The following is a 27,466-nucleotide window of genomic DNA, read 5'->3' as shown; positions in this document are numbered from 1 at the left end:
TATCTTGCAAGTATGATTGAACCCTACGCAGGGAAGCTGGAAGTACCCTCACTAAAAACGCCGGGACAACGCTCCACACGTCCCAAACTCTTCTCCCTTCTGGCTCCAAAACTGTGGAATGCACTTCCCATGGCAGTCAGAACTGCAGCATCACTCCCAATCTTCCGCCGTAGTCTGAAAACCCACCTTTTCAGACTCCATCATGGCCCATAGCACTTACTCTACCCTAGATAGCACTTCTGTAGACTTAGATAGCATTTGAAACAGACTTATAGCATGTTATGTAGACAGCACTAGAATTGCATTGTATATAGTCATAGCACGCCATAGTACATATGTATAGCATAGTAGTATATATGTATAGTTTATATGTATAAGTTTCATTATATAGATATTCCACTGTTACTTTCTTAGCTTACGCATGTTTCATGATAAATGTTTTTATGTGATGTATTCCCATGCTTTTGTTCTTGCTTAATGTAAGTCGCTCTGGATTAAGAGCGTCTGCTAAATGCCTAAATTGTAAATTGTAAATTGTAGTATGTATTTGTTGATTATCAACTATATTTAGTAGGGTCGCGACTCGCGAATACAAGCGGCCGAAATCTCCCTTAGAGATAGGGTGAGAAGTTCAGTCACATGAGAGAGACTCGGAGTAGAACCGCTGCTCCTTCGCCTGGAAAGGAGCCAGCTGAGGTGGTTCGGGCATCTGATTAGGATGCCTATCGGGCACCTCCCTAGGGAGGTCCTGGAGGAGACCCCGGGGCAGACCAAGGCGCAGTTGGAGGAAACACATCGACTCACTGGCCTTGGAACGTCTCGGAATCCCCCAGGAGGAAGTCACTAATGTTACTCTGGAGAGGGAAGTCTGGAGCACTCTGGTGGAGCTGTTCCCCCCGCGACCCGACTACGGATAAGCGGTTGAAGATGGATGGATGGATGGATGTATGTATGTAGTAGGGCAGTATGCTATTAGAATGAGTGATGGGAGTGTTGTTGGTCAAATACAAAAAAAGAAGGCAGTGGATATTCAGCAGAATTCATAAAGGAAACGATATTAAGCCTTCAGGCGCTAAGCTATAACTATTTGTTTGGTTGGGCGGCCCCCAAGTAAACATTATGGGAAGAGTCCCCTCACCTCCATTCACCAAAGGTCTTCTCATAGCCAATGGCAACCAGACCCTCCTGTGCAGACAGGTCTTTCATCCGTTTCCAAGCAGGAGAAGTGATGATGTGATCTACTCTGCCACCCCAGGGGTCAAAGTGTTCCAGCCTTGGAGGAGTGACCTCACATTCCCGACCCCACCCATCCACCTCACTTGCCAGCTTTATTCCAAAAGCATGCAAGTCTGAGAACACTGCCTGTGTGATACACACGGGGACACAGATTACTTAAGACGATGTAGAAATGCCTTCATTGATCAGAAATAATCAGAAGTAGTAGTACTAGTAGCCTACATTTTAACTCATGCCCCTCACCTCCTCCTGTTCCTGGGGCAGATGTCTTATCAGATATCCTCTCAGTAGGGCATCTTCTAGAAAAGGATTCTTCAGCACTGGCTTGACTTGGAAGAATGGCCCTATCCTGGCTTTAGCGAATAATGGATGGCCATCTGCCTCCCAGAATTTGTCTTCATGAGACCTTCTGCCATGTTGAACTGCGCTGCTTGATCTGTTGTGCCGGACCCTCCAAACCGAGCGGTAACAGCTTGCACCTCTGTAGCAGTTGAGTGCTGGACACGCTGACATTGCTCAAGGAAACTGAGAATCCATGATAGAAACCTTGGTTGTCATGACATGACATGCTTAGTTCGGAGCACTATAGCGTAAACATGCTAAGCAACAATCCCTTTACCATATTTGTATTTTATTTTGTAGGACAAAGTATTGCTGTAGTTGTTACAAAGTATTGTAGAACTAGTAATGTAATCTCTAGACGAATAAATCCAGCCTTGTGATCACAATTGTGTCAAAGTTCATGTCGCGGTGCTTAATGGCGTTCTTTCCAAACACGCACGCACACTAATGGAAACATTTTGATGTTGATGAACATGGTATGGTATAATGGTAATACATTTATTTGGGATAATATTGCCACATAAATACGTTTGAACTGTTATTCTTTGCACACTTACGAAACTACATTTCACAATTGCCAATTTATGACAACTTTAAAGATAACTGTTCATTTCTCAACTACAAATCAATGTTATACTTATGTTATTAAGTAGTTGCTACTTGCTACTATAGTAACGAAAGAATATTGGGAGAAATTTAAAAACCTGCCTTACCGTATCGACGGCTCCGTTTCCTTTCTCTTCAAAGCTAAAATCTTGCCTTCAAAATAAAAGACACTAATATTTATTTGGAACCTCAATTTGGACCTGGGATCCAGAGTAGCCTAGTTGATTTTTATTCATTTCACTGGCGTTTGTTATTAGGTGCGTGTGTGTGCGCGCGCGCGATATATATAATACGCACACACATGCACACACGACACGTACGGTATCTAGATAGGCTATATATACCGGTGTATATATTAATCCAGAGCGATTTACATTAAGCAAGAACAAAAAAGCATGGGAATACATCACATAACAAGCATTCATCATGAAACAAAACTCAAAATCAAATATTTGTCAAAATAGTAAACATACTATAGCAGAGGATTATTACAATCCCCAAAACTAAGAATAAACAGTTAGCCTGGATACTTTAGAGTGGTTATTGTATTTGTTTTATTGTTCCATGTAAAGCGTGTCAAAAATACAGTAGAACATCCCATAACTATTTTAAAATATCTTCGGTCATTGTACTGTATAATTATGAACAGAGCAATAAATGAAACATATCTGAACATAATAGAAAACCGTTTTGCCACAAATGTTTGTTTTTTCTTCTTGTGATTTCAAAATAAACATAAATCACATAACTGGAAGGAGGGATTTATGTGAAATAACCATACTGATAAAACGCAGTAAGGAGTTTTGACTGTGGGTGTCTCACCCACACACAAACTTGGTTGTACTCTGTAGAACCAGGATACAGAAGGTAAGAAGCAACACCGATCTGATACTAGGTGTTTTGCATTAGCACAAATTGAAGAGATGTTGAATACGCGCTAAACTGAAGAAACCCAACTGGTGAAGTTGCATCTGGAATTATTGATTTGAGTGCCTGGTAAATTCTTTTAATCCAATCACAGATAAGAACGAGGAATAAAAATAATCATCACAACATTTGAAATAAACAGAAACAGTATTAAACATAACAGTTTAAGTCACCATCAATTGGGGTTGTAGAGTTTAACACATTTAACATACAGAAGTGAGTATATAAAAAGACTAAAAAGGAGACAAAGGGCTCTGACCAAAAGGCTCGTTTCAACCGGACCAATGCAGGACTTTCCGAAACTCAGAGAGCATGCTGGTGCTAACTAAAACACTGAAACCAAAAGCTCAAGATAAAGTTCTGATGAAACGAGTGGGACAGTCACATACTGTATTGACAACATCCTCAGATGTGCTTAGGGACCCTTTCATGTCCCTCCAACTCAGATGCATGAAAGAATTTCCAGTCTTTAGAGAATTATCAAGTCCCAGGTGCAACTGTTAGTCCAGTCCATTGACTCGGTCCATTTATGTGCATATGTGGGCCTCTTCTTCCCTTTCAATCGGTTCTCTTTCATCCTTTTTACTCTCCTTTGGTAAGAAGGTCCTCTATGTAGGCATCTAGTTCATCATCCGTGTTTATGTCAATGTCCTAGAAGTATCAGATTGGCATATTACATTTTGTGTTTAAGTGTGAAGACATAACAAATATACAGTAACTATATTCAGTGTTATAATGGCAGTGAAGAATAAAACAATCTCTCTGATGGAAAGACACTACAGTATAATTGAAGTGGAGTTTAAAATCCAACTACATTATCAGTATCACAAAAGTGGGGTTTAAAATAATAACCAGCAAGCTTCTTTTTTTTTACCTCCTGAACTTTCTGCAGAAGTGCTACAATATTGGTTCGCAATTTCTGTAGCTTCTCATCTGCCTCCTTCAGTTTGATCTCAGCATTGCTGCTTTTCTCCTCCACAGCTTTGGCCCTGGCGTCAGCTCTGCTCTGGTAGGAATTACACAACGACTGGAGACCCAGCTCATACTGCTTGAAATACTCTTGCTAAAGACAGGGGAAAAGTCAAAAATATACCATGAGACACAATATCAGAACTATTAATGGCACTGTGAAGCATGCTGGCCATGATCCATTTTACACATAGTAGAGGTATACAGGTTTTAAATACTCAATGAAATGAAAACCATGTTTGAACAAATTCTGAGTTGAGGGTCAATCGGAGATCTGACTCACCAATGGAAAGGCTACCAGCTCCTCTGCCGTCATGCTGTTGACATCATCCTTTGGGATCCGAAAATCAGGAGGAAAAAAATAGCGGAGCAGGTTTCTGGTGAACACACACCACACAGATTACTCAATTAAGAATCACCCATTTTCTAAAAACAATGTACCATTTCTAGCCTCGTATTTAGAATCTTGTGACAATAACTTAGTGGTTTAGTGTAGCCAGGGACAGATGTCAGCTTACCTGATCATAGTGACCAGGCTGCCAGTCACCTCTCGACTGGTTCCTGGTTGGGTGGTGTCAGGCTCCATGGGTGCTGGCCCCTTCTCCGTCTCCTGCTGTGTGTCCGGGGTCTGAGAATTTGGCGACGGAGGTCGCATCAACCGCACGTCATCACTGCCCTTGAACACCCTTTGCAAATAACACAGTGCAATTGGCCCATAAAAAAAAACTTCACATTTTTTAGGGGCTCTAGCCCTCCTATATACAGCCTTTTGTCATAACTCATGTCACATTTGCCATTGACAATAAAAGGAGAATTTACGCCATGTGTCTGAGCAAATCGGCTTTTTGTGCCAAGACAAACATTAAATGCCATCATTGACAATGAATGAAGAATTTACGTCATATGTGTCTGAGCAAATCAGCTTTTTGGGCCAACATTAAATGCCAATGACAATAGTTAAAAGATAATAACATAAGTTGACAAATGAATTCATGAGAAGTATATTCATTTTGTTATTGGATGATGTACGATGATTAGAGCGCCCCTCACTTCACACGGGTGTGATTCCTTTTTACAAGCTAGACCTGCCAATGTTGGCATCAACATTGAACAAACTTTCTAAATAAAACATTCAAATAGTCTGAGTAATTAGAAATTTGCAGTCATTCTATGCAAAAGGTTTTCGGCAAATCCTCAATGAATATGTGAAAGCAACCCAATCAGTATAAACAACTGGAACTTACCAGCGGTCTTTCGGTGTATTTCTGGGAACATAGTCAAATTTCACTTTCCAACGAACATTGTGCTTGTTGGCCTCCACAGCAACCACTTTTCCCGTGAACCACTCCTTATTCACACGCACTTCAACCAGCAAACCTTTATCTAGAGTAGGAGGGAGGGAAATCCACATACTGTAGTTCCACTTCATAGCAGTTTTAAGTTAGCAGCTTATGTATAACCTTGGTTAATTTAGTAAAGTAGTGGAGACCCATGTCTCTCTGCCTTACCATTCTTAGGATCCTTTTCTGGATCCTCCACTGGAGACTTTTCAGATGCCTACAGATAAAAACAATCATCAACACTGCCATTACAAGTACAGAATGTTAATTTCCGTGGCGAGGTGGAGAAATGAAAACGAGAAATAGAAATTATTCCTGTCCAAATGCAATAAAAAATGTGGTAGGCCTAGTTGGACTGGAGTAGTAAGGTAAGGTATGAATGACATGCTCCATAGAAAGTAGTTTATTAGAGAAGGAAATAGATACTTCTACTCAAAGAGTGTCTACTCAAAGAGAGGTTAGCTGGAAGAATCAGTCAGCACATCTAGAACAGATGACAGAGAAAAGCCCTTAAAACCTTGTGAGATGCGAGGACGAAATCGACACAGCTCCACTTGAGAGTGGGTTAGTAGTCGGACCGGGTGGGTAGTGGGGGTATTCTACCTTGGCCTGTGGGGCAGCTTTGGGCACAGGGGAGGGTGGTATGAGGGGTTGTCGTGTTGTTGTAGAACCTACACCCTTCTCTGGCTGAGGGGGTGTGGCCACCTGGAATGTCAACATCACAAAGGGGCTCTGAATGGAGTTGTAGTTTACTTTATAAGGAAACCCCTTTCAATTGAAGTGTACCCATCTCGTCATCCAAGGGAAGCAATTATATTGATGATAAAGGCCTTCTAGATTTCTGAAGGCACACACCACTACACAGTATTTGTAGTGGATTGCCTTAACTCAGCGGTCCCCAAACCTTTTTGGCCATGCACCCAGTTACCTCCTAACCTAGCTCACATCACACCCCCCCCAGCGCTCAGTCTCATTGTATTTGGCCGAAAATGATAATCTTTTAATGATTATGGCAAATAATCACAGAATGTCACTGTACTGAGAGACATGCTGCTGTACACTCCCACAGCTGCTCCATACAACAGTGTTTTGCCTAGGGCTGACCTTCGATCACGTTGATGATTGACGCTTCGAAATAAATTTGTTTCGATTGTTGACGCTTCGAAACGCACCGGGGGGGGGGGGGGGGGGGGGGGTTGCGCGATGCGAGGCGAGGTGCGACGCGATGCGAGCAGTGAGTGACTCACAATTAATTTGGCTCAAACAACGATATAGCAGAGAGAAACGCATGCTTGGAGCCTTGGATTGGTGGTCTAATTTAACAATTGTTGCTTTCGCCCAAATGGAGCAGCCTTCATGAAAGCAGTGACGCACAAATAATTAGTCTTACAATAAAACATACGACCGTAACAAGTAAACACAAAATAAAACATTACCTCTCAAATAAAAATATATATAATCCAGAAATTGTAAACGAAAGGCATTTTGCTTCTCTTCAAATTGAAACTCAGATGTGAAAACACGAAAAAAACACCACCCGACCAACATGAATGAACTCTTTATTTTTTCTTCTCCTCTTGCCGTAAATAAAGCGTCATTTAATCGATGAATTGAACATGCAGGGGACCCTCTTGTAAACCAGTGTAATGCTTAATTGGGTCGTCCACTCACAGTTAACAGTCTTTGTATTTAGTTTGTGCTTGAAATGTAGCCTACTGTAATTCTGCAAACTGTTAATGATGCCTGGTGCAACCTATACGCTGTTCTACCGGCGCGCTCTCTGTGTCTCATCAGCTATTGCTATACATGTAGCAACATAACAATTTATTAATTTTTTATCCGATTTTGAATCAATCAATCAAACTCAAAGCAGCAATTGCGAGGCGCACGCATGCGGCTCGCGGAGCAAAGGAGGAATTGAGGAATTTAACACAATAGTATCAGTGCAACACTATACAGAAAATATGAACAGAGGCATTACTTCTCTTAACATAACGAAAACAAAACTCACAGCCGCAATTGTGATCGAGGCGCACGCATGCGGCTCGCGGAGCAAAGGACGAAAATCGGATCCAAACCAACAGTGAGTGACAGTCGCCATTGTGTCAATCAAGGCCTATAGAGCACCGAAGTCCTGACGTAACTCACTCATCCCGACGATTCCCCTGGTTCGCGGAAGTAATTTCTCTATGGAGAATAACATGGGGTGATCTTAATATCGTCTACTATAAGCGTTGTGGTCCAAAAATAAACAAGCTGTCTCGGCGTTATTGTTAGGGAGGTGTCTCTGTATCGTTTGCAACAGTCAGTCACTCATATATGATACAGTCTGCTTCTAGCGAAAATCTAACTAATTCAGCAGCAGTAACATTAGCGTTTTCTCTCAGTCAGTTGATTCTTCATATCCATATGAGTGAAGCGGCCGGGGTGACATGTTTATTTTTCAAACACAGTTGTTATATGAGGCGATCTAAAATCGCCTCAATGGGGATTTCAATGCAACTAAACAAATACATGAACCTGGGGACTGACGCCCTCTACTGAAAGTGACATCAGACTTCGGTGCTCTATAGCTAAAGGCAAGCTCAGTAGCCTATATTAAGCCTACTTATTGTTTTCTTTAGTTTGTAATTATACTTTGTCTACTTACTCATGTTAAGAGAAGTAATGCCTCTGTTCATATTTTCTGTATAGTGTTGCACTGATACTATTGTGTATAATAACTAAATTCCTCCTTTGCTCCGTGAGCCGCATGCGTGCACCTCGCAATTGCGGCTGTGAGTTTTGTTTTCGTTATGTTAAGAGAAGTAATGCCTCTGTTCATATTTTCTGTATAGTGTTGCACTGATACTATTGTGTTTAATAACCCAATTCCTCCTTTGCTCCGCGAGCCACATGCGTGCGCCTCGCAATTGCTGCTGTGAGTTTGATTGATTGAAATATGTATTAACAGTTTGCAGAATTACAGTAGGCTACAGATGAACCATCCAGATTTATCGCATGCACCTAAAAACATAATGATAACAATCTAACCTTACATTAGCCATGGGGTATTATGTTTCGCCTCCGAAGCACGTTTCGTTTATTATAATACTTGTTCCAAGTGATTTTTCAAACTCGTCGTGATACGCCAATTTCTTGTCACATATTTGACACACTACTTGTTCTTTGTCGTCTTGGCATATTCTAAAATGCAACCACACTTTAGATTTCTTTAGTGGCGGCATGACTGCAGGCTGCAGCTGTTCTGTGTTGACTTCCTTGTCGTTACCACGAGTGAGGGGGAGAGGGGAGGCGGCGTTGCGAGGCGCGAGCATGGCTCGCGGACCAAAATGGGCCGTCGCGCGGACCAAAAGCGTCCGCTTTTTTTTAATGACTATTCGATTCAAAATTTCAAAATCGATTCCCGTGCGTATCGATTGAACATCGATTAATCGATTTTTTTGGGTCAGCCCTAGTTTTGCCGTTGGGGGTTAAATAACACCATAAAACCGCCATTACCCTATTCATGTCATGCACCCCTAAAGAGCGTTCGAGCACCACAAGCAACCCCTAAGGCTTAACTAAACATATCAAACTGAATCACTCCAAGACAGAATTGTTACAGCTCTGAATGATACTTCCCAGACAATTCCAGTAACAGTCAATCTGAACCTGAATTAGAACAATCACTCTCACAGGACAAAGCAGCTGAGGTTCTAGTGTGATGGGGAGGTTTAAATCTGTGCCTCTTTAACAACTTGCTGATCTACAGTAGGATTGGAACCTCAACTCATTACAGCTCGTCAGCCTTCCTATCAAACATGTGATGAAATGGATGACACAATCTCCATTTTGAACTTGTTGTTTGTGTGTACCTCACTCTTGCCACGTTTGAGAGGTGTTGCTTTCTCCACAGGTTTCCCCCGGGTACCAGCTGCTGCAGCCATCTTGGATTTCTTGGTTTGGGGTTCTTCTTCACTCTCTTCTTCACTCTCGTCCTCCTCCTCCTCCTCCTCCTCCTCTTCATCCTCCTCTTCTTCATCCTCCTCACTATCCTCCTCTTCGATTATTCTCTTGCGTTGGCTTGCAGGTGTTTTGGCAGGTAGAGCTCTGGGTGGAGTCTGTGGAAGGACAGAGGATATCACAAATACAGAAACATACATGATCACTGACACACAGGACAGCATTGTTTTAAAATTGTAAGATGGTATGGTAACCCTAATGAAAAGTACATCATATGTCATCATCTGCGGTCGAGATCATGGAGATATATACACACACACACACACACACACACACACACACACACACACACACACACACACACACACACACACACACACAATGATACAAGTAAATCTGTTTATTAATCAGCCTATAGACTGTTTCTGGTTGTAAACAGCTTTGCAAAAGTCTAGTTTAGTAGTTTGTGAATGTTGCCCTGGGAAATTCTATCAGAGAAACGGCTGTTAGTTATCTAGTTATAGCCAGTTCAGGAAGTTTTCAATTTGCTTTGAGCCTGCCCCTTCCTAATGGTGTAAACAGCTGACCCGATGTCGACAAGGGTTTCACATCTCTTCCAGCAACAGTAGTCTCTTGACACAATAACTATTCTCCGCTCAAAACCTCAAACATAATGTGAGACACTGAGGGACCACAGTGGGATGCCTCCAGCAAAACTACAACTTACCCGTGAGCTGCGTACGGGTAGGGGTGTTTTAGCAGGAGCTTTGGAGGCAGGCCTGACTGGAGGAGGAGAAGCCTTTGCTGCTGCTCTGAGTCTGGACAGGTCAACTTTTTGAGCAGGAGCGGACGCTGCGGGTGTCCGCGTGGGGCGCTGAGGAGTGCCACGCGTCAGAGGGGCAATGGGGGCATTTTTCAGGTGAGCTGGGAGAGGTGGAGAGCGGGGACGTGTTGAGGACCTGGTGGCCTTGGGAACAAAAAAAAGGGAACAAAACATGCATGAAATAACAGAATTTGTGTTTGCATAAAGACTACTACGCTGTTTTTCAAACCTCTATGTTTATATTGGGAATGGTACGTTTTAAGTCCTGTTGCCTATTCTTAATATTATAATGAATTTTGTCTAGAGGAGTGTAACTAGATAGTTCATTTAGCCAGTGTGAAACTGTAGGAGGGGTAGAGGACTTCCAATGTAAGGTAATACATTTCTTTGCTGCTAGAAAAGCTAGGTCAATGTATTTCTTTTGGTGTCTGTCCAACCGTCCTCCCCGCCAGTGCCAAAAAGGCATAGGCGAGGGGAAAGGGGGACAGAAATTCCCAAGCAAGATGAAACAGCATCTACAATTGAATGCCAAAATGATGACACAGCACTGCATGACCAAAACATATGGATGAAGGATTCTTTATCTTAATACATAAAGAAATACGAGCGACCAGCGACGTTAAAGAAGTTAAGAACACAGAACGACACAGTGTACTGTGAGTGCTGTGCGCTGACTGTGAGAGTCAGGAGGACTCAGCCCCTCACCTCACTCAGGAGGGAGGGGGCTGTGTGACTGTATGTACGCTGCGCAGGAGCATGTCTCAAATCCCAACCAACGGAGTAGTAGTATCGATACAATACATTGACACGATCGTAGACAGGAACACCCACAAACGTCACATCCGGTTTTAGCCCGGGGTAAACAAAATGGTCTTACCCATAGAGTTATAATAGCGTACGATCCTTTGGATCACTTTCAGAGCGATTTGTTGGATGATAGAAATATTGACAGCCAAGAAAAATCCATCAGGACATCTGGAACACTCGCCCCGGAAAGTTGACTTATTACGTATACGAGACGATTTAGCCATGGTTCACATGGCGCTCGTCTGTCATGGCGGAACTTCAACCTGTTTTATGCAGTTTTCCCATTTAGAACGTTAACTCAATGTCTGCCAAGGACTGAATTGACTGATTTTTCAGCAACTCCAGCAGCGCCAACGACGCCTTTATCGTCTTTTTCAGACGGGTATAACATTGGACCAAAAACATTATTTTTTTAAATCCGATCGGTGGCCATAGCGCATGGCCAGAAACTGATTAAACATAGTTTTTTATTGAACAATACAGGAGATACCGGTACTTATTCCGCCCTAGCAGAATTGTAACATCTATGGTCCTGGGGTGAGCACTTTATATTTGTAATCAGAACATTTGTGTAGGGCTGTAGGCGTAAGCCGCTGTAAGGACTGTAAATGGAAAATGTGCGTAAAACACTTCAGTCCAGGCCAGGGCTACCATCACCATGAGCTCACAGTGCGTTGCGACGCGTTTGTAGATTTTTTGTTTATGCTGGGGACCTGGGGTTCAAGTGGTTTATAGTCAGAGTTTATGCTGGGGACCTGGGGTTCAAGTGGTTTATAGTCAGAGTTTATGCTGGGGACCTGGGGTTCAAGTGGTTTATAGTCAGAGTTTATGCTGGGGACCTGGGGTTCAAGTGGTTTATAGTCAGAGTTTATGCTGGTGACCTGGGGTTCAAGTGGTTTATAGTCAGAGTTTATGCTGGGGACCTGGGGTTCAAGTGGTTTATAGTCAGAGTTTATGCTGGGGACCTGGGGTTCAAGTGGTTTATAGTCAGAGTTTATGCTGGGGACCTGGGGTTCAAGTGGTTTATAGTCAGAGTTTATGCTGGGGACCTGGGGTTCAAGTGGTTTATAGTCAGAGTATTCTTGTCTTTATACTTTATTGCAGCGTCAAGTTGCACAAGCATAACCACCACTGAAATCAATCTACCTCTCCCTCCATGTTACAAAACATTGTGTTACTGGGGTGCAGTGTTTACTCGCCTGTAGAGACACACTATAGATATGATCAATTAAACTTAACGTAATATCAAAAACCAACAGCCATTAAGTCATCAATAATGTTTATAGACAGGGCTGCACATAAGTGGTGCGCCAGTGCGCATGCGCTGTCAAAATTCATAATGTGCTGTCAATCAAGCGCCGGTTGCTCGTGTGCGATGCCGTCTCTCACGGACTGGCACTGCTGCACAATATGAAGCTTATCAACATGACAACAGCGTGTCCCGACATACTGTCCCTTATTATCGTAAAGTCGGGTAGTGTACACTGTTTATTTTGCACCGAGGAGCCATGTGTGTCTGACTGTGTTGACTGTGTGTACATCACACGCCTCGGCTAAAAACAAGAGGGAAGCCTGACGTATGCTTCGCCGTACGACGTGTCGTATGTTAAACAAATAGGTAATAGCTGATCTGCAAGCTCACAACGTGTCGCCTCCGCAACACGTTGTGAGCTAGTAGATCGGCTATTTAAATAAATAAAAAGTATCTAAATATTGCTTTGATGCTCATATTATCCTTAGGAAGTATTAAGAAGTGTGTATTAGAATATGCATATAGGGCTGGAATACACATGGACCTATAGCTGCAATTTGCAACTCTACATTTTTTTGTATAATGGGATGAATCTAGTTGCAATACTCGCCATTGACTCCCCAGTCCCCACTTATCCAATAAATATCGTTTTGCTATAAGTTATTCATGCATCCATCTTTTATCCATCCGGCGGGAGGGTCGCCGCATTTTAGGAGCACCAAGTAACTCCTCCAGGTGCTCCTCTGAGTACTAGACCAAAAAAAGTTGTGTGCAGCCCTGTTTATAGAACACATTGTAGTGAATTCTAAGTAGTTTAGAGACAGTTGGAACTTGGCACGGAGCCATCGTTGTGCGGCCGAAACGAATGGTGTCGGTAGTCTACTTGGAATTCACTAAAACATGTTCTATAAACATCATTGATGAATTAATGGCTTTTTTAAATGAATATATTATGAGAATTTTCAGTGATCATATCTATAGAAAGGTGTCTCTTACCATGCAAATATATCAGTCCATTGTGTTGTGCTGGATCATGTCCATGCAGTCAAGGAAAACATTCCAATCGGCCTATAGCTTGTTTCATTTTCTCAAGTAGCGTTCCTTGTTGAGTGGCAACAAGGATCTGTGCCTGTGATCTGGCAAGCCATGACACCTACTTTTAAATTAGTAGTATTTAAAGCATCTGCGTTTGAAAACCCAACACTTCACTGTTTATTCCGGTTGGTCGGAGAACTCTGAACTTTCCCCCGGCTCCACCCCCCAGCTATATTGACGTCCCTGATGACAAAAGTCGGTGTCGGTGTATGGAAAAGTCATATTGAACAGTTAATATTTTTCAGAATCAATATTTATCGATTTATAGATATCTTCAACAACACTATACAGTATACATGCATGCATAGAGGGAGCACGTAAAAAGTGAATGAGAGAAGTTTGCTTGGTACCTGTGAAGAACTCTCAGATGGCCTCATGCTGACCTCCAGTGGTAGCTTCCTCACATCTGCAGCAGATTTGATAGTGGTGGTTTTCTAAGAGGATAAATCTTCTGTAAATTCAGGTACACAAATGGAGTATGAGAAGGTTTGTTTGATAATAAATGGAGATACCTGCAAGGACTCGAGTTTCTCTTGCTGCTGTTTGATTTTGTCTGTCAGTTCTTTTTGTTTGGATTCAGCTGTGGGCTTGTCTTTCCTGAGAATTCCACATGGCAGGTTCGGTTTCTGTTCTGCAGCGTCACACCTGAAACAGATGTAGTCGCATCGGAACAACGATCACTACAGTACAGGGTTTTCATACTCGTACATGGACTTTAAAGAAAAATGTGAACTGAAAAAAATCTTCCACTCCCACTCCCACATCCAGAAACATGGCTGGGCACACATGGGGGAAAAAAGTACAATAAATCTGTGTTCTGTGTTCGGGGAATGGGTTGCCCCAGGACCCAAAACAAATGTTTTTAGGGGCATTACATATAAGACTAACACACTTGGAATGGGAAATACAGGGGGAAAACTTTGAATTGGTAGGGTTTTCTTGTATATAACTTTGTAATGCTACTGATGTTTGTGATACAGTATGGGTACTTGAAAACAAAGTATTGCATTGTGGGTTGCACTGTAGACAAATAATGTGTCTTCTCCATACTCCAGCTGCTTATTTTCTCATGACAGTGAGGGGTTTCATCAGGACAGTGTAATGTATGCAGAGGTTCATTCCATCACCTCCGGATCCTCTCCCTGCTGAACAGACACCCGGCCATCCAGTAGGAGTCACGGTGATGTTTTTTCTGGTACCACGGAACGTCACGTGCATGTGCGTTAGAGACTGACATTTTGTCGGGACTCCCGCTATTCCCGGGACGGGACGGAATGAAAGTCAACAGGAGTGGGCAGGAGCGGGAATGACATCGATCTATCGACCATAATGATCATTTTCAACTGGTCGCACTGCCAACCAAAAGAACAGAAGCGCCCATTTTTGTTGTAGTCAACATTGACGCAAATAAAAATAACTACATACCCAGGAGGATATGGAGGATACCCTCCATGCAGTTCAGTAGGGCTGGACGTCTTATAAAGTTTTATATGAAGACCACAGTGGTCTGCCGGCCCCCCTCCATACTTAAAGTTTACTTTAAAAATGGTGCAAGAACCCCGTAATGTGCCTTTGAGGATTTGTGTTGTTTAAGAAGGCATTCAATTAACCACACATTAACTATTCCTGTTGCCATATAGCACAAAATGCCATAGACACACAAACACAAAAGTAGACTTAGACTTAGGCCTGACGTCGATTTTTTTTCCCGATCAGTTTTCTGAAAGCCTTATGTTTCTGTATCAGTGGTGCTCAATATTTCATGTCAAGGACCCCAAAATTATATGTAATATCCTATGAAGTGTGCCACACTATGAGCTTGTAGATCTGCTAAAACACCAAAAGGGGTTCCCGCCCAAAATGGGTTAAAATAGTCAGACTTTACTGCACACTATCAAAACTAAAAAGTTTGCTTTGGACGAATTAATCTGTTCTTTGATAGAGGCGGCATTCTTCTTACTAGAGCCATAGCCTACTGCTGCAAATGTGCATGCTCACCGTATACGGCGTATAGGCTACGTGCGCTCAGGTATAAACAGTTAAAGCTGTCGTTATACAAAGTAGTAGCCATTAAGTGTGAAAAGGGGGGTACGTCTTGGAAAGTCTGGTGACGCGAGGTTGGAGCGTCTTCTCTTGAATCTAGGAGGACGCGTTCTAGCATTTCGTTCCGTCCCTGCACGTCAAAAGTACTGATACCACGGCGTGGTACTGCGTACTACGAGCATGACACCACTGGTCACCAGTGTATAGGGATTTTCAGACAGGGAGGGACACAACGTTGATCAGTGTCAAATCTTTGGTTTAAAGTTCAGCACTTCTCAAGGGTGGCCGTGCGTGTGAAACGAGCGCAAGCATGTCAATTTCAGATGAGATGGAACATCACTGTGAATGTTCAGAAATCATGCTGTTGTGGCTGGGTGTGGGATGCAAAGAACAGCGCATGGAGGGCTCTATTTCAGTGTGTACCTGTCCTGGGTGGGGTCAGGATTCATCAAACACACCCAGCTGTCAGGGTAGCGTTTGTCCACGGCATCCATCTGGAACGGTAACGTTCTCCACTTTAAACACTTATCTATGGAGAGAGGGGGGGAAGCAATGTGTCTGTGTTGCAAGTGTCACTCTGGACTGTGTGCTTATACGTATTTATTGCAAGCTTTGTTTGCAACTCACCACACTGTATGGTAATAGGTATCTCCATGGCACGACGTCTCTTGTATCTCTGTTCTGAAGAGGGAGGTGCTGACCAGCTGGCAGACAGGTAGCCAAACTCATCCCAGAACTTCACTATGCCCTTCTGAGCTGCAGAATAAACAAACATGTAAATGAATACTGAATGCAGGATGCTTGTGGGTTTTTTTACCCAGAACTAACCAACTAGCTACAACTTTGACCTTGCCATGCATTGCCTTGCTTTTTACTACGTCATAAACCCCTGATCTAGTAGTAGAAATACTATTTAGTCATCACATAATACATTATAAACAGTATACAATATAAATAAATGTAATATACAATAAGTATATATAAAAAATATATAGACAGAATAAAGAAAGTCAACAGTAAGTATTTAGTAATTACTGAAAAGGCACAGGCAGAAGCAAAATTATTATATATGCATGTCCTACATTTATATCAATTTAAGATACCCTCCAGAAATAAAACTAAAACATTGTGTGTGTGTATAAAATGTAATTAACTCACCAATGTTACTATCCTTCCAGTACTGAGCGAGATGCTCTCCCATGGATTTCAGAAGATGCCGATACTCCTTGGCGTCTGCAAAGTCTTGTTTGTTGTGAGTAGGTTCAAGTACTAGATATGGAACATCTACTACTCCCACTACACCTCCGCAGGCCCTGGAAAACAAATAAATAATTTCCCTCTCACCTAACCACAATGTCATTTTGGGAATTGTAGTCTCCAAACCATCATTCAATTGGATTAAATCCAATTGTTTGACAGGAATCGAAAAGTTTAAAAAACAAGCACCAAAAGTAACAGAGAAGTGTGCAATGAGTTGACGGTCATTAGTACAGATACCCTAGATTTTGGTCAAAACATCTATAATTTATGAGGTACAGACCACATCCAGTAATGTTTTTGTCCTGAATAGATCGACTCATTGGAGCTATTCATTATTTGAGTACCAAAAATCTGGAGTACCAAAAATCTGGAGTCAGGCGACTCTATTGTATTACTAAATGCTTACTGATGTCCTCTGAAAACACCCTACTTTGAAACCATGTGAAATATTCAGATTCTAATTGGAGAAATAATTAAAAAATATATATATATATTATTTGTTTGACAATCCTATTGTGTGTGTTTTACTCACATGCCTCCCTCGAGCTGGGGGCCTGTTTTCTCATACATCTTGATGAGGCGAGAGCAGTTGTACACAAACATCCCATCAAGCTCCCTCTGGTCAATGTTCACCCCGAATATGAAACTCAGCTCCTTGGGCTCCTTTAATGCTCTGAGGAGATAGAAGAAAGGAAGGAATGAGATCGAGGGAATAAAGAAACATTTCAGCGAGAACCTTTTAATGTGTTGTCCAGCCACTATGCAAGCCACTGTTTTCGAGCACATGGCAGGCAGTGGAGTTTTAATGGAGCAGTATGCAAACTGTGAGCCTTACTTCTGTTTGGTTTCATGGATCTTCTTCTTCATGTCAGCATCCCGCCGAAGCATCATCGCAGTATCCTGTGCCTTCCTTACGAGCGCCTAGAGATGGGTAGGGAAAGGAAGAGACAGAGGCCAGTGATTAGGGATGTAACATAATGCCTCTTGCATGTTACACAAATTATGATTTGAGATTAAAATGGTTACCATTTCTAATAGCAAATTCTATATAGAATCAAATTACCGGGGGAACAACTCAGACCGAGATTGTATCTCCCAGGTGAATATCTGTAAATATCCATTCATATCATTCTGAGGTGCTATTTACACGAGGATGGTGTTCATATAAAACGTCAAAATAAAGTATCGTTTGCTGCTGTCATTTAGACGAGAACAGTGTTCTCATGAGGTGAAAACGCAACAAAGTGAAACCACCTTCCAGAGTGGAAATCTTTGAGAACGCCGTTTGATCCCTTCTCCGTGTAAACAGGCAAAACTGTGAATCCGCAAAACTTATGACATCATGGCTCACGTTGGCTTACAGCGCATATGTTTATTACATTGATGCAGAGCCATATAATTATGATATAATGGAGTTCCTGAACAAGCCTCCCTCCTCGCCTACAAAGTGCTGCTCATCAGCGATGGTGAATGTAAAACCATGATGTAAATAAAAAGCCTTGTGATAGGTGGCAGCCGCGGCAGCAGCGTTTATGTAGCCTAATGTATTATAAAATATATACCATCCCGTGGCGCGCTTTGCCTGCATGCCCAGTGTTGCGCCGCTTGCGCGGGACTGTTATTTGGCAAATCTAAGCTAGCAAATTTAAGACCATCTCTTCAAAATAAGAGTATCCTCTAGAGCAGGGGTAACCAACCGGGGGTTCGCGAGCTACCGGTAGCTCGCGGGAACCTTTCGAGTCGATCGCGAAGTGTCAGACCCATTGGAATGCAAATGCTTGCCTTTCAGGCTGCCTTTATATCCTACTCGTCTCTTTGAAAACGCTTCTGATTGTGATTGTGGTTGGGGGGGGGGTGGGGGGGGGCGGACGGATGACGGGGACCAAACGGCGGTGAAAAGTTGACTTCACTGACTGATTTATAAACGGCTTCGAGTCAGTGTTACTTCCATGTTGCGTAGCACTGTCCAATCTTTGGTATCTTTGGCAGCAGCAGCTGTAGGCTATTTTGTCACAATCGCGTTAATGAAACCAAACGCTACACGCGGTGCAGGATTATTATTTCATGTGAATCATGTCAAAATGAAAAGATGATGATGTGGTTGGCACACAGCGCAGCAGCAACGCAGCACAGTAGCCCGAGAACACAATAAGAAATATAACATTATTATTCTCCTCCTCCTCCTCCTCCAACAACTCGATAACGTTCTCATTTTAGTTTGTTACTCATTTTCTGAGCCATGCAAATAAACAACAACCAGCACTGACTGGAGACGGAGAGGTTCATGTGCCCTGCGCGTAAAGCGTAGCCAGAAACAGGACAGTCATTGCGTCAGCATGGATGTAGCCTCGGAAACCCAGACGTTATATTTCCAGCACAGAGGTGAGGGGGGGGTATCGCACACTGAGAGCCACATACACAGCTGCATTTGGTTTTTAATTAAGGGCACGTTCTGAATATACCAGTCTGCAATGCAAACTAATAGGCGAGTGCACTCCAGGGCATATGCAAAGGGAAAGAATGACTTCTGTCCGTGACAATAATCAATGCTACAGTTTGAATTCTGTACACACGCACACATAGAGCAAAAAATATGATAAATATGAAATATGAAAACTTGTTGAAGTACAACGCATGAGTCAAGTAGCTGCTTTTGTATCAAACCCTCTCCTCTTTACTGAGCCTACCGTCATTGAACTGCTGTCCGATAAAATGCAGGATGTGTTTGCATTAACTTCAGATATTTAAATGGAGATTATTGGATTAGTAAGTGACTGTCACCTGCAGGTCAGAGCTAAAGAGAAGGAATTTTGGTCTCTTGTGAGCAGAGAAGTATCCCCTGATTGTGTCGTGTGCACTGAAGCAGCATGCCTACTTTGGTTCCACGTACTTATGTGAAATGGCCTTTTCACAAATGAAAATAATAAAATCCAAGTTTAGAACTCGTATGACTGACTCACATCTTAATGACACCCTCAGACTGGCAATCACTAAATATGAACCAGATTTCAAAACGCTTGCAGATAAAGTGCAGTCACAGCAGTCTCATTAAAGGTGGGCTGACCCTGAGAGTATGTCACCATATCTGTGCAAATATATATGGTCATGTTATGCCTATGTCATTTGAACATCTGCCAATGTGAATATTCATTGAAATGAGAAACAAAATATTTCTAATACTAATTATTTATTAGTCTTTTTGTCTTAATATTATTTGACATTGATAATATAACTTACTATAAGTATTTATTCTAATTTAAGCTTTAGTCTTTGTGTGGATGTGTGCACATGCATTGAGCCTGTCAGAAATAGCAACAAAACAAGTGTTTTTTCTAACACGTTTTAGTGGTAGATCTTGGCTTACAATTGGGAATAAAATGGGCTCTTGGGCTTGAAAAGGTTGGTTACCACTGCTCTAGAGTATTGAAAAATGTTTAATTTGCACATTAAAACTACAAATTAAGCATTTAAATGATGCTATAAGACACACATTATGTTTATGTGTTATTAATTACTTATTTTTACACAGAAACATAATGCGTGTCTTTACAATAGCTGTAATGTAATAATAATACTAATAATCTAACATAATCAGTATTTAATTAACAACACTTTTATTCTGAAAGCAACCGGATGTCTTAAATGTGCTAGCTCTCAAACAGGAAGTTCTAGATTTGCCAAAAAGACAGAGCCATGTTATTCTTGTACAGTACATGTGTGACCTGTCTATTTGGCAGCCCGTTATCGCCACCTAGCGACATTATAGCATAATAGCACATTATAGCATAACGTGTGCTTTCTCGTGTAAAGGGTAAGAAAAAATGAGAACGCAACGGGACTTTGACGTGTTATATGGAGATGGTCGCCGTCTAAAAGAGGCCTGAGAGAGACATTAACTATCCAGGGTGATGTGTACTGTCCATCTGTATTAGTGGTGTCTTTGTGAAATTTGTAACATACTGGCCCGATGTTGTAAGTTACAAAGTCTTTGAGGTTAGAGAATGGCTTAAGCATTAAGGAATCTGGTGAAGCTGATTTTGGTATTCGTTTGTGAGGGGCGCTAGCCCCTCCAACTTTTATTTTTTCTTCTTTTTGAATCATTAAAAAAAAGAAGAAAACGGGCTGATTGACAGCAGTGCACATAAAATAAATAGCTGTGGCAATATCTTTGAATGCTTACCCGTGACTCTTTTGATAGGTCATCGCCTAATTTAAGATCCAAAGCCGCTCTTTTACTCTCTGCCTCACGAGCCTTTTCCTCAGCTGAAACAAACACACAAAATTATTAAAAGTCAGTGACTTAAATGAACGCAAAGACAGAATGACACAGCTTAAACAGCCAATGGTTATGAGGTTACAGTGAACTCACAGATTTTGGCAAGGTGATCTGCCTTCTTTACTTCTTGCTCGGCGCGAGTTTTGAAACGAGTTGAGGTGTATTTATAAACCCTAATGACAAACATCATGGAATGTGTTAGAAAAATCAGCATTTTGGAATAAGAATGCTGAATATTATATGCATTTTCCTCTGCACACTTTACCTAGGTTTATAAAGACAACAGGACAATCTCTTGGTTCTGACTTTGTGGCTCTGGATGAAGATTCTCATGCGTGGGTCAATGTACAACACAGCTGCATAAGCTCGGAACGACCGCCTCTCTGGCTTCCTGCGAGATAAACATTTTTTACATGTAAAAATGTCATGATGGACTTCGTATTACGTTTAAGACGTAATTTGAGGGACAGCTCCTCGGCTTCGACCTGTCCAGCCAGCCTGCCAGTTCCATACATCCGGACATTGACTGTGGAGCTTTTTTCACGGGGGGGGGGGTACTTACACGCCTTCTGCAGGTGTCCCAGCCATCACAATATCCTGGTGATCTGTCTCTACGTCCAACTCAGGCTCCCCATTGTCCATCAGCTTCAGATTGAAGATGATAACCAGAGTACCTTTACAGACCACACACATCCAAATTAGGAAATAATTAATAAATGATCAAGTCAATGTTCAACCATCAGATGAATGAGTACACAGTACATACATGCACATAAAAACACTTACCACTGCTACTTTCAATTTTCTTGAATTGGTCCATCAGCTGCTGTTTAGATTTGAATGGAGAGTATTTGAAAATTAGCTCTGTCTCAATTGCATATTTCTCAGGGTCAGAGGTAAGCGGCTCCTGTGTCTTCAGGTCCCAGGTTGGGAGGGGTACAATCACCTGAATATGGAGAACAAGATAATATTAGAACACAATGCCATCATTCCTATAATATAAACACTCAAGAGATATTAGATTATTAAGGTACATTAGGTGATTTGTTCGCTAAATGAGTCCTATTGCTGCTAGTACAGTGTTTTTCAGTAACAGTGATCTCCATGTCTTTCCAGCCCTAAACAGAATGCATTTGTGATACAATTTTATCCAATCTGGAGAGAACTCATAAACCAGTGAAATTGGAACTATAACATTTAAGCTAATAAATGGGTATTCTGGCTGAAATTGGCAACCCAGTGTCCTGAAAATGTATTTTCTATGTATTAAAGAGCTGAAGAGACAGGTTAGACCCCTGTTATTGAACAAACACTCAATGATTAGAGTATTATAAACAGGCCTGCACACAGGCATGCGTCGTCAAAATAAATTCTGCGCTGTCAATCAAGCGCCGGGAAGCGGGCCGCCCAGAATGAATATTATGGCCAGAATACTAGTAAATTCTGTGGCGAGAGCATTTCCCACCGACTGCCACTCAAATTGGCTACTGGCCAATCACAGCACGTCTTGCACAAGCGCACTGGCCATTGTGGCCAATCACAGCACGTCCTTACTCAAACGAGGGATGATTCCATGCTGCTCGCTGCTGGGAGGAGGGCGGTTGACAGCATATAGGACAGGAGTTTACTACTGAGACAACCTGACACAAATGGTTTGGCTTCTCCGTTTCAGATGTGGAGCAAACTAGTCCCTGGTGTAAAAGTTGTAAAAGGGGATGCTTTGCACTCTTCCCATTGGCCACTGTGCTTGTGTTTGTTTTCCGGGTACTGAAGCAGGTTGCTCATGTGCGATGCCGACTCACAGCCTAGGCACCGGCCACCGACTTTTTATGGGTACAGGTTTAAGTTCCGACATAGTGGAGTGGGAAGAGTGCAAAGCATCACGGACTGGCACTGCTGCTGCACAACATGGTGCTCCTCTGAGTACTAGACCAAAAAAGGTTGTGTGCAGCCCTGATTATAAAGCTTTTTTGGGAGACTGAGGTGGGGATGCTTCCTGTGTTTATTTGATAGTACAGTGAAGATAGACAGGAAACACACAGCAAAAGGTTCACCAGATTCAGGAATCGCTGTCATACTGCATCATGGTGCCTATACTGTATATGGTATGCGCCTTAACCATTCGGTCAACAGCTCTCCAACAATATTGAGCTTTAACTTTATTTTTTAAGTTTTGTTTTAACCAAAATATATAACTCACTCTACCTACGAGACTGTCTGTAATAGATTTATTATAGTGCTGTGGGACAACGTTACATTATTAATCGTACTAAGCCGAAATCCCATTCTGAAGGAATGATCTCTTCCCTTGAAGAATTCGAACAAACTTGGGGAACTAATGCGGAAGTCTGTTGTGCCCCAATCAATATCATAGTACTCATACTAAATCACAATGGCCAACAAAGGCCATAAGCATAAATACATAATGTTTTCCACCGCTACATTCAACTCTGACCTCATCCAGTCCCTCTTCTTCATGGAACGTCCTTGATAGAAAAAGGCACGTCAGGGTGTTGTCCTTTTTAGTGAACAGGATGAAGTCCTTCCCAATACGCATGGACCCCCTGTGGATACACATAACATACTTGTTTCAGTCATTTCTGAAAATTGTCTTCTCAGTACATCCAATTAGTGCCTGAATCAGTCGGGACTCTTACGATTTTAATCCATTTCCGTATTGGCCAATATGAGTGGATTCCGGGGTCCGCTTACTAGACTTTCCAAACTGAATCACATGTGTTGCCTCATCTAATTAAGACAACAAAAATCAATCTATATCAGTATCATTCACAAACACCAAGTCACTCAAGTGTGTTGAACATCTATTAACTGATCATACATTTGAATTCTTTAATTGTATAGAAGTATAGTAATAATAGTATTATGGTGTCATGTGCAGCACTCACTGGGATCCATTCCAATGCCATCATCAAGAAAACATAACATGTAGCCACCTCGTAGTTCAGGTCTCTTTTCTGTCATCCAAACAGGAAAAGTCAGGGAAATGTGGTTAGGATACGACACTAATGTGTAGTAATGTGTACCCAACTGTACGAGTGTGACTGATGTGTACCTGTGTAGAGGTCTATTCGTGTGGCACTAGCATCTCTGTGGGGTTAAAAACAACAACTAATTAACAGACTGTTATAAGAATGGAATGGTCTCTGCCTCTCTGGTATTATCAAGGCTTTTCCAAAGCACACTGTCAACAATCTTTGTGCCCATTTATAATCATTACAGGTACCTGGAGTTATCCACAAGTTCTGCCAAGGCTCCAAACAAGAACTCATGTGTTGTCCTGAAAACAGAGAGCTTATCAGTTCTTTGAAAATAAAGATTTGTGAACACAGAGTACAGACAGAAACTGTAATAGATATGTATTGACAAGTCAGTGAAGCGTTTTTGTGAATGTTCGTTGTAGAAGATGCATGGCAAACTGGCAATGTAAAGCGCATAGAATAATATGAATACTTTCAAATACAAAAGTAGACAACTTATGTCAATTTTGTTAACCTGATGACTTTTGTTTTGCTGGAATTCTAATTGGTTCACACACATAATGGTGGCGGGTTGCGCACGCCTATCCGACACACCATAGGACCGACATGCGGAAACAACAACCGGATTAAGGTTGGCGAACATGCACTGCTCCGTGCTTGCGGTTAGGGTTTGAGGTAGGTTGTCGTTCTAATGATAGTCGGACCAATAGTATGTCGAAACTAAAGCCTGTACCCGTCGGTCCTATGGTGTGTCAGATAAGCATGCGCAACCCAATAGCTTTTGGGTTATTCTGTACATGCTTGCCTTCCTGTATTTTGGCTACATGAGAACATAAGGAGAATGGATTATGTTACTTCTGAGTAGCTTTGTGGATGAATTTAATTGATGCTCGCTTACAGACATAGCCATGTTGTGCTAGACATCTACTGTGCTTCAGAAAGAGTTTTATGCCAAGTATGAAATAGAATGCAAAAGTAAATACGCACATCTCTAAAATATTCTACAGGTGCTGAACAAAAAGAAAAGGAAAGTCTGTGTGCGGACTGCCTTCCTTTTTCTTGAATGGCAAGTATGCCACATTCATGTAATTGGAAATACACTTACTACATCTCACCTATTCTCAACAGTGGGTGGTAATCAGGGTCAGAAGAAAATTGATTAAAACAGATTAAGTCAGGAAATTACTGTCTTAAGTTTGAAGATTGAGTACCAGAACATAATCAAAGGGTCATTTAATTTTAAGAACTGGAACTTGCGACAGACTGTCTACAACTATAAAGATGTTTTTATCTGTGTTGCAATAAAAGTTAATAAATAACAATTTTTATGGTACAACTGTATACTGATAGAACTGTGTAAACAAATGTTAAACAATGAATACAGTCTGTGTGCAGTTTAACCTTTACCACTGACCACTTTTCAACCTATCTTCATATAATTGGTCCTCACTAACGATCATGATAAAATAGCAAAAACAAATTCTACTCAGTCTCTGTCTCATACTGTACGAGGGCTGTGGGCAGTTCAGAAACCCGTACACCAGTGACATCATCGATCGGGAAACCAAACTAGTAGAAAGTAGAAACTGCAGGCTTTCTATTCCTGAAAAGTTGCAGTGTGAACTGAAAATGGAAGCCATCGTTCTCACGATAATATAAATCTAAATATATATTTTAAAAAATCTTGTTTTAAAGGGCCTAACGATGTCACTGGTGGACAGGTTTCTAAACTGCCCACAGCCCTCCTATGAGACACAAACAGAGTAGAAGATGATTGTGGTATTTTAATCATCAACATTAGTGAGGACCAATTATATGAAGATAGGTAACCTGGTTGAAAAGTGGTCGGACATTTAACAGATAAACTGACTGACCAAATCATCAATATGTTTCATGTACTAAACTATGATGCCCCCTGTCTGTGTGGATGAGCCAGTGTTTTACTGTTTTAGGATTTAGGGAGCTTGTATTTTGTGTTGTGATATTGTTTATTGTAGATAGAAGTACCTGTATACAAAAAGGTTGTTGTGTGTGTGTGTGTGTGTGTGTGTGTGTGTGTGTGTGTGTGTGTGTGTGTGTGTGTGTGTGTGTGTGTGTGTGTGTGTGTGTGAGATGGGGGGCGTGAATGAATGAAAGACTGAGGAAACATGGAGACCATCACTGTCTGTCAATAATGGAAATGTAATATTAGCTTTTGTGTCCAGCACTAATACTATCCCCACCCAAGGGGGAGGGGAGGGGGACATTCCTCCAATAGATCCACGTCAAGTTGGCATTGCTATTTGTAAGAGATGCAGTCTTTTGAAAGCCTTTGAAACCTTTGAGCACAACACAAAAACATTTGAGTTGGATTGGTTTTAGCAGGAGAATGTGGTGTTTATGTCAACATTTTGGTCCATAGACTAACTTTATTCCTATACTGTGGGAATATAGTCTATGTAGTAAGTACATAAACTGTACTTACGAGTTGGTGTGCAGGTATTCAAAAGTCAGCTGAGCCCTGTTAAGGGTACTGTAGTTTGAGTAGGCCATTGTCCGTAACTTTCTTCCTGGTCTTGTGTCTCCTCTTAGTCCATCATTAAGCCCTTTTCCATTTCTGAACCCCTAAGAAGCAGAGCTGTTGGTGGTGTGGGGAGACAAAGCAACAGCAACACGGGGAAACACGTTTAACTCTGACAGTCCACCGTGAATCATTTTTCAGATAGTCAAAACACACCCCACTCCCACCCACCGTCCCTCCAAATTATTGCCACTCACTCACGTGGTTAGGCCTGCCGTAAGGTCACCATGTATTTAGGTTTGCATCAGATACACAATTTTGCCAGTTTATTGCACACTGGCATTATTCGTATTTTCAGATGAGACACGAGTTCTTGCCACGCAATGTGATGCGGAGGAAAGAATGTCTAAACTTGTTCATAACAACATAAAAGGCATAAACGTTCGTCTGCCAGTCTGGACTACTGTTGTTCCTATGCAACTTAGCGAGCTTGTTAGCTAACGTTAGCGTCTGGCAACGTAATGTTAGCTTGCTTGCTAGCTGAAGACTGAATTAGAACGTTACGTGTAGCTATCTAAATGAACATTCACCAACTTTGCAATCCAGTAGAAGTGGACACCAACTTCATCGAGTGTTATGCGTTGGCGCAAATACGTCCTTTCAATGAAGAATAAAGTAATTGGCGCTTTTATTTCCTTTACCGGATACATACATCTGCAATTCGCCACAGGCCGCCAAGAAGACAGTCCGCCCCAGTCGTTCCAGAGTCGGTCCGCTGTGTGTGCAATGGTTTACTGTTACGGTAGTCTACATCCCATAGGCCAGTGGGAAAAAGCGTGAATTGATTGGCTAGTTGGTTGCCATGCAACTGCTAGCAAGGTCTTTGGCTTGCACATCCGTTCTAGAGAGGATGCGGAAACTTTGTATGTGTGTAGGAGTAGGCGGGCTCTGGACCGGATAGCACTGGTTAGCAAATGGACTTTCAAAAGCTTGGTAGAATGGGGCAAGGTTAGATCCACTTTCACAGCAACTACAACAATGATATA

General features: G+C 41.9%; 2 protein-coding genes across 7 annotated transcripts in view; both read right to left on the bottom strand.

Annotated features, from left to right (window-relative positions):
* Window positions 1–2,404, bottom strand: part of LOC308316757 (acyl-CoA dehydrogenase family member 11) — an 8,360-nt gene extending 5,956 nt beyond the window's left edge. The window contains exons 1-3 of one of the 2 annotated variants that reach the window (XM_080765525.1): window positions 2,292–2,404; window positions 1,480–1,761; window positions 1,139–1,362 (exon numbers count right to left, since the gene is read on the bottom strand). In XM_080765525.1, the coding sequence (XP_080621651.1) occupies window positions 1,139–1,362; window positions 1,480–1,749 (494 nt within the window). In that variant the 5' untranslated portion in view covers window positions 1,750–1,761; window positions 2,292–2,404. Of the gene's footprint in view, window positions 1–1,138; window positions 1,363–1,479; window positions 1,800–2,291 lie in introns of those variants that run through there. The other variant, XM_080765526.1, reaches the window with a different exon arrangement.
* Window positions 2,405–2,728: 324 nt separating this feature from the next.
* On the bottom strand, window positions 2,729–27,195 carry morc2 (MORC family CW-type zinc finger 2). 5 transcript variants are annotated; one of them, XM_080766975.1, is made up of 28 exons: window positions 27,133–27,195; window positions 26,385–26,537; window positions 24,166–24,219; window positions 23,995–24,029; window positions 23,828–23,896; window positions 23,579–23,669; window positions 23,377–23,485; window positions 21,708–21,867; window positions 21,484–21,595; window positions 21,187–21,312; window positions 21,015–21,094; window positions 20,826–20,908; window positions 17,481–17,566; window positions 17,178–17,318; window positions 16,544–16,698; window positions 16,013–16,141; window positions 15,809–15,914; window positions 13,855–13,987; window positions 13,693–13,776; window positions 10,093–10,332; window positions 9,278–9,523; window positions 6,024–6,125; window positions 5,589–5,637; window positions 5,325–5,463; window positions 4,599–4,766; window positions 4,364–4,457; window positions 3,986–4,174; window positions 2,729–3,762 (listed from the first exon to the last, which is right to left on the bottom strand). In XM_080766975.1, the coding sequence occupies exons 2-28, from the start codon at window positions 26,450–26,452 to the stop codon at window positions 3,694–3,696; spliced, it is 3,117 nt and encodes a 1,038-aa protein (XP_080623101.1). In that variant the 5' UTR covers window positions 26,453–26,537; window positions 27,133–27,195; the 3' UTR covers window positions 2,729–3,693. The 5 variants fall into 5 exon arrangements, with proteins under 5 accessions (XP_080623101.1, XP_080623102.1, XP_080623100.1 ...); XM_080766976.1 differs by having other exon boundaries at window positions 27,011–27,158; XM_080766974.1 differs by having other exon boundaries at window positions 27,015–27,158.
* Between the last annotated feature and the right edge of the window lie 271 nt (window positions 27,196–27,466).

Source organism: Protomyctophum bolini (assembly GCF_963924005.1).
Source record: "Protomyctophum bolini genome assembly, chromosome: 6".
NCBI lineage: Eukaryota > Metazoa > Chordata > Actinopteri > Myctophiformes > Myctophidae > Protomyctophum > Protomyctophum bolini.
Note: the sequence above shows the minus strand (reverse complement) of the source record. Positions and strands in the feature narration are given on the sequence as shown.

Excerpts from the sequence above, each read along its gene's own strand:
- morc2 (XM_080766975.1), bottom strand. The coding sequence starts at position 26,452 with ATGGCCTACTCAAACTACAGTACCCTTAACAGGGCTCAGCTGACTTTT. Across the intron at positions 23,670-23,827 it reads TGGCATTGGAATGGATCCCA|ATGAGGCAACACATGTGATT; the intron begins GTGAGTGCTGCA and ends TGTCTTAATTAG. Across the intron at positions 17,567-20,825 it reads ACCTATCAAAAGAGTCACGG|GCGCTCGTAAGGAAGGCACA; the intron begins GTAAGCATTCAA and ends ACCCATCTCTAG.